The sequence below is a fragment of the Psammomys obesus genome, unplaced genomic scaffold (genome assembly GCF_907164565.1).
Source record: "Psammomys obesus unplaced genomic scaffold, mPsaObe1.curated_primary_1811, whole genome shotgun sequence".
In the NCBI taxonomy this organism is placed as follows: Eukaryota; Metazoa; Chordata; class Mammalia; order Rodentia; family Muridae; genus Psammomys; species Psammomys obesus.
Window position 1 is genome coordinate 433,840 of NW_026590701.1, and position 5,586 is coordinate 439,425.

General features: G+C 50.7%; 1 protein-coding gene across 1 annotated transcript in view; it reads left to right on the forward strand.

The window, feature by feature from the left end:
• Positions 1-670: 670 nt before the first annotated feature.
• Positions 671-5,586, forward strand: part of Egln3 (egl-9 family hypoxia inducible factor 3) — a 25,788-nt gene continuing 20,872 nt past the window's right edge. Inside the window, exon 1 of the mRNA XM_055608624.1 lies at positions 671-1,127. Coding sequence (XP_055464599.1) covers positions 771-1,127 — 357 coding nt within the window. The 5' untranslated portion in view covers positions 671-770. The remainder of the gene's footprint in view (positions 1,128-5,586) is intronic.

Genomic DNA, 5,586 nt, shown 5'->3' on the forward strand with positions numbered 1-5,586 from the left:
GGGGATCTGTTAATGTATCAGTTTCGGTTAAAACTGGATTCATCTCACTCTCTCAAGGGTTGGAACCGCCAGACCCGGGTTAAACAGAAGAGGAAAAGGGAGGAAGGAAAGACATCAGGTAAAGCTAGGACGACATCCATGTTTAAGAAATACAGTCACCAGAGAAGGGACTAGCCCGGAAAGTGGAAGCAAACTGTGCGGCTAGGTTTATTTGCATCTCAGAAGTGGGATCCGGGTTTTCAAGTTTGTTGGGGGGGGGGGTATGCAAAACAATTATTCAAATCGAGAGCATAAAAAAAACAACAACCTAGCTCTTTCTTGGGTCACACGCAGGTTAACGTGGAGCTAGCCGGCCCGGATGCTTTGCAGCACTAGAGCAAGAAGGAAGGGCTCGGAGGAGGGCCGCCTCGGGGGCGGGATCGTGACGTTGGGGGTCAAGGCGGGGCCTCCTCTGGTTCCGCCCCTGGCTGGGGCCGCCGCGGCGGTGGCTCGCATCTCCAAAAGGGGCCCTCCGACTTCTCACTGGGCCAGTCCGGCGCTGGGTGGCAGAGCCCCACAGCGCTCCCGCTGGTCTCGGAGCGGGGCTCCCTTCTCCCCAAAGTTGCGAGCAACTTTCCCCGCCCCTGGCGCTAAAGTGGCTCGGGGACCGCGGCCGCCGCAGGTGGGTGAGCCCGGGGCCAGGCTCTCCGCATCATCGCCGTGCGCTCGCTCGGGTCAAGCCCTCGGCGCGCGCATCCTTGGGGGGCCCCGGCCTCGGCTCTGCAGTCGATATGCCTCTGGGACACATCATGAGGCTGGATCTGGAGAAGATCGCCCTGGAGTACATCGTGCCCTGCCTGCACGAGGTCGGCTTCTGCTACCTGGACAACTTCCTGGGCGAGGTGGTGGGCGACTGCGTGCTGGAACGGGTCAAGCAGCTGCATTACAACGGGGCCCTGCGTGACGGCCAGCTGGCGGGGCCGCGCGCCGGCGTCTCCAAGAGGCACCTGCGGGGCGACCAGATCACGTGGATCGGGGGCAATGAAGAGGGCTGCGAGGCCATCAACTTCCTCCTGTCCCTCATCGACCGGCTGGTCCTGTACTGCGGGAGCCGGCTGGGCAAATACTATGTCAAGGAGAGGTCCAAGGTAGGATGCGTGCGGGTGCCCAGCCGCAGCTGCCGCTGCCGGCGACGGGAAGCCTTCGCTGGGCTGCAGCCAACTTTGGGGTTTTACCCAAGAATTCAGCTTGCCTTATCTGCCCCTTGAGTCCCTTCTACCTCCCAGCCCAACTCCTTAAGCAAGAGTCCACTCTGAGGGGCTCAGGTGTGTCAGGATGAGCTTCGGCTGACTCTGGAAGAACTGCTGTAGTTTTGGTGACGACCGCAAGGACAACTGGCTGGTGGGAGGGAGAGGATATTCGAAACACTACGACACACAAGTTTATGATCCCAAGTGCCTGCTTTAAAGCCACCCGGTACTGCCCTTCGCTGTAGCCAGAGGCACTAACTCTCCTAGAGGCAAGCGTCGTTTTTGCCATGTGTTCGCTGGCTTGTGGAGGTTGGTAGGGTGGGGGAAAGGAAGAGATTGATACAAAAAGGTTAAGACTCCACTTCGCAGCCTTTGACCCATAAGCCCAACTGAGGATCTTGGTGCTGAGCCCAACCCCATCGCCTTTCTTTTCCTATAAACTCATGGCAAAGTCCACTCAGGCAACACGATAAGGCCCGTGGAGAGAGTGGTGAGGTCCCTCTGGGTAGAAAGAACCCTTGTTTTTGTTCCCATAGCCGGAAGTGGTGCAGTGAGTGGCCAGGATTTATCTTGGAAACGTTGACAGGTAGATAGATTGGCAGGGAGGCCAATGGCGGGTGGAGGAGCCGAGAAGGTGCATGCACGTTATTTTGGGTTCGTCTTTCTGCTTGGCCTCTTCTTCCTTTAAGGGTAGTCAAACCCTCTTTCCAGGAGCGGTTCATAGTGATTTGCCCTGATGCTGCTGCCGGTCAAGGGACTCTCAGAGTCCTGCAGACTTCTCAAGTCCAGCGAGGCAGAGCACGCTAGCAGCTGAGACCATGCGCGTTCACCCGTGTGCCACCCTTCTGTAGTGAACGTAATGTCCCCTCGGTGGGGGCTTGGTCTTGGGATAAACTGCTGTAGTCTTGTTCGTCCCCAGAGCTAGGAACAGCGGGCTTATGAAAAGCAAGGGGCCAGCTGGAACTGTGTGCAAGTGAAGGGCTGGGCTGCATGAGTGGGGTGGGGAGCTGGAGGCTGCTGTCGACGGGGGGGGGGGGGGGGGGGGGGGTGGGGGGGGGGGGGGGAGGGGGGGGGGGGGGGGGGGGGGGGGAGGGGGGGGAGGGCGTGAACAGCTGTTTGACAGGCAATTTCATGAATGGACCCTAAGCAAATCTTAGGAAAGTGCTGCTTTCTAAATGTTAGTTTGATTTGGGAGTAGTGCAGAGTTGCCTGAACTCTGTTGAGGAATGATAATAGTGGTTTTTGTTTGTTTGTTTGTTTATCAGTCAGTTTGGCGGCAGACTGGAAGGTCATCTTTGTTTTCATCAGTGTTGTTTTGCACTAAATAACCTTGCTGATAACTTTGGGCTTAGCCTCAGTACTGGGAGTCACTTGTCGCTTTAACCTGAAGGACAAACGGCTCCTTATCAGCTTTATTAGTTTCTTCCACGCTTAGCTGTTTAAGAACGTTCCATCAGCAGTTTAGGAATAATGTGTCGTGTGCCCCCTCCCTCTGAGGGAGAGTAGAACCAATGATAAGTCATGTCACTATTGTAATGTAAAGTTTATATTTTTATTTAGCGTTGACTTAATGGGTGGCAGGAGGGAATAGAAGGAAGTCCGTAGTCGTGCCTGGTGAGGAGAGCATCTTCTAGGTTCTTCAATCCCCGCTTCTCTTCTGGGTGGACCAAGTAACTTCTAGTTAACTGTGTGCAAAGGCCACTGTGCACTGGAAAGAGAAACTACCTGATCCAGCCAAGAGGCATCTTTCCTTACCAGAATCCCGCTTTCTTGGCTGTTCCTGGCATAAAGCTTTCATTCATACCCTTTAGAAAGCCCACCTCTAGAATGTACTATTCCTTGGTTAATTAGAACCAGAATAGCAAAAGAAAACAGAACCCCAAAACCAAGTTCAACAATTAGTGTAGTTTAAACATATACGTACACACGCATAAGACTTTGCTTCACGTCTGTAGACTTCTGCGGTCTGAGCCCTTGTTCTGAGCTCTGGTGAAACATTGTACAGGCACGTCCTGTCTATAGGAGCTGCACTGTTTCCTTTCCCTCAGCCTGTTTTCTTCCTTACGTGCCTTTCCTCCCTCGATGCTCTCTGTTTTGTACTGCCTCCCACAGTACTGATATAGACAGACCTAATTTCCTGCTTATGGTTCCAGGGGAAAATTTTTTTCTTCATAGAGAGAATTTGTATGGACTTTAAACTTATTTGTAACTTTTAATTGAGGGAATTTCAAACATACAGACACATAGACAGGCTAATATGAACTCCCTGAACCAGGCAGTTTTAGCAACTGCCAGTTTGTCCATTTAGTTTAGACTGTTTTCTTTTTTAAAATATACTTTAAATTTCTGTGCATTGTGCTTATGGAAGCATACATCCTCATTTTTTTTTTTTTAACTAGACTTGTAAAGGTCATTGAATAATGTGAGTGGAATTGCTGAGGTATCGAAATAAACAGGAGTATTTACTGGACCTAAAATTGAAACTGCGGGAGAACTTTTAGGTAGTCCTTTTCACTGTCTGAAAAAAATAATATTGCTATTAGTTAGAATTTGTCTGCCTTGCCTTTGTTGTGGCAAATGGGGTTTGGAGCCCCTCTGGGGACAGCAGGTCCCTGGTGTCCTGAGGAGTATGGCGCCCCCTAACCTCAAGTGAGGTCATTGCGTCCCAGCTAGCTATGTTATCTGTTACTCCCTTCTGCAAATCTAGACCATCCAAGATAAATACTGCGTATAATTTGCTCCTTTTTCTTTGGCTGCCTAGAGCCTGCAAATGGCTGTTTTCCAGGGAACGTGTAATTTATAGAACCGAATGTCCCTTTGCCTGAAGCCTTCACTGTGGGCTCAGAGCTGGGAACTCAACAGTAATAAATACCTTTTATTGAGCTGTCTGCACCGCCTGGCACTCCGCTCAGCGCTGCACTAAAGGACTACTTTTACTTACTCTTCTGAGCCTCGGTCCTAAACGAATTGAGCGCTTAAATAATTAGACCCAAAGTCTCTCACAGTCAGGGGCAAGACGCAGCTTTAGAAAGAGATTGAGGCAGGATTGGCTTTACTAAGCCTAGTGGCCTTAGATAAGCCACTCGGGTCTTATCAAGTGTAAAATAATAATAACGCAAAGGCCTTGGGGGAGAGAACTTTATGACAATGCATGTAAAATTCTCAGAATTTCCAGTCTTCCTCCTCTTTTTAAAGGCTCCAGGTGAGGCTTGAAATTCTAATTCAGATTTGCCTGACATGAGTCTGTGTTCTTAGCCATTAGGCTTTCCTAGTCAGTGCCCCAAATGTACATGTGTGTCTCTAGGTTTCTATGCAGGACTCCTGTGAGCCAGCTCACACTCACAAATATGTGTGAATTGTATGATAGTCTAGTGCCTAGCTAACTATGTCTCAAGCTATAACACACACACACACACACACACACAGTACTGAAGTGGGTCGCTTGAGTGCATTTGAGGCTGGTTAGCTTTTCCAGTGTTTTCAGGAAAGCACCGCTGGGCTGGTTGTCAGGACCCTGACCAGAGCATCTGTGGACAATGGTGGTAAAAAGGTTTATTGTGAGCACACGGGTCAGTCTTTTCCTGGAGACATACAGAGGACTGATGACGCGTCGGGGGGTTAAGGAAGAAGAGAAAGGGTTGCAGGGCGGTGAGCCTGCTCCCCTTGCCTGCTACTTAATGGAACGTCTGCTGGTTGGAAGTGAGTGTAAGCAAAAATGGGATGCGGTACCTAGGCTGGATACCCGATGCGGCATACCTCTCAGGACACAAGCACAGGAAATGCAGTTGGAAGTCTCAGAGGACTGGGCCTTCGTGAACACGGAGCCTTCATTTCCAGCTGACACTAGCTCTCTTGAGTTTTAAGGCCTTTCTTTTTCTCTCTGTTTGTGTTCTTCTTCCCTTCTCTTCTAGTCCAGACTTTGCCGCTGTCTCCCACACATGCCTTAGATGGTGCTTACAATGGCTGCTTCAGCTTTTAGGTCAAGAGGTTTGAGGCTTGTACACAGCTCAGAATCCCAGCTTCCATTGCTCTGGACAAAGCCCGACTGTGCCCACCCTGGTTAGCTCTGGGGACAATCGTGGGGTTGATTGGGATTGTGGGAACATATCAAATCATGTCACAAATATGGGCCAAGCCCATGACAGGTGTGATCTTTAGAGAGCACAAGTTCTTAGTGAGAAGGAAGCTGTCTGCAGCCAGGGAGACTTCATGGTCTGTGTTGTCGAATGACATTTTGGGGACAAAAAAGAAGCTGTATTGTGACTCAGGAGCCTTACCTGCTTATGGTAAAGCCATCTCTTCAGGCCCTAGTGTGTGTGTGTGTGTGTGTGTGTGTGTGTGTGTGTGTGTGTGTGTG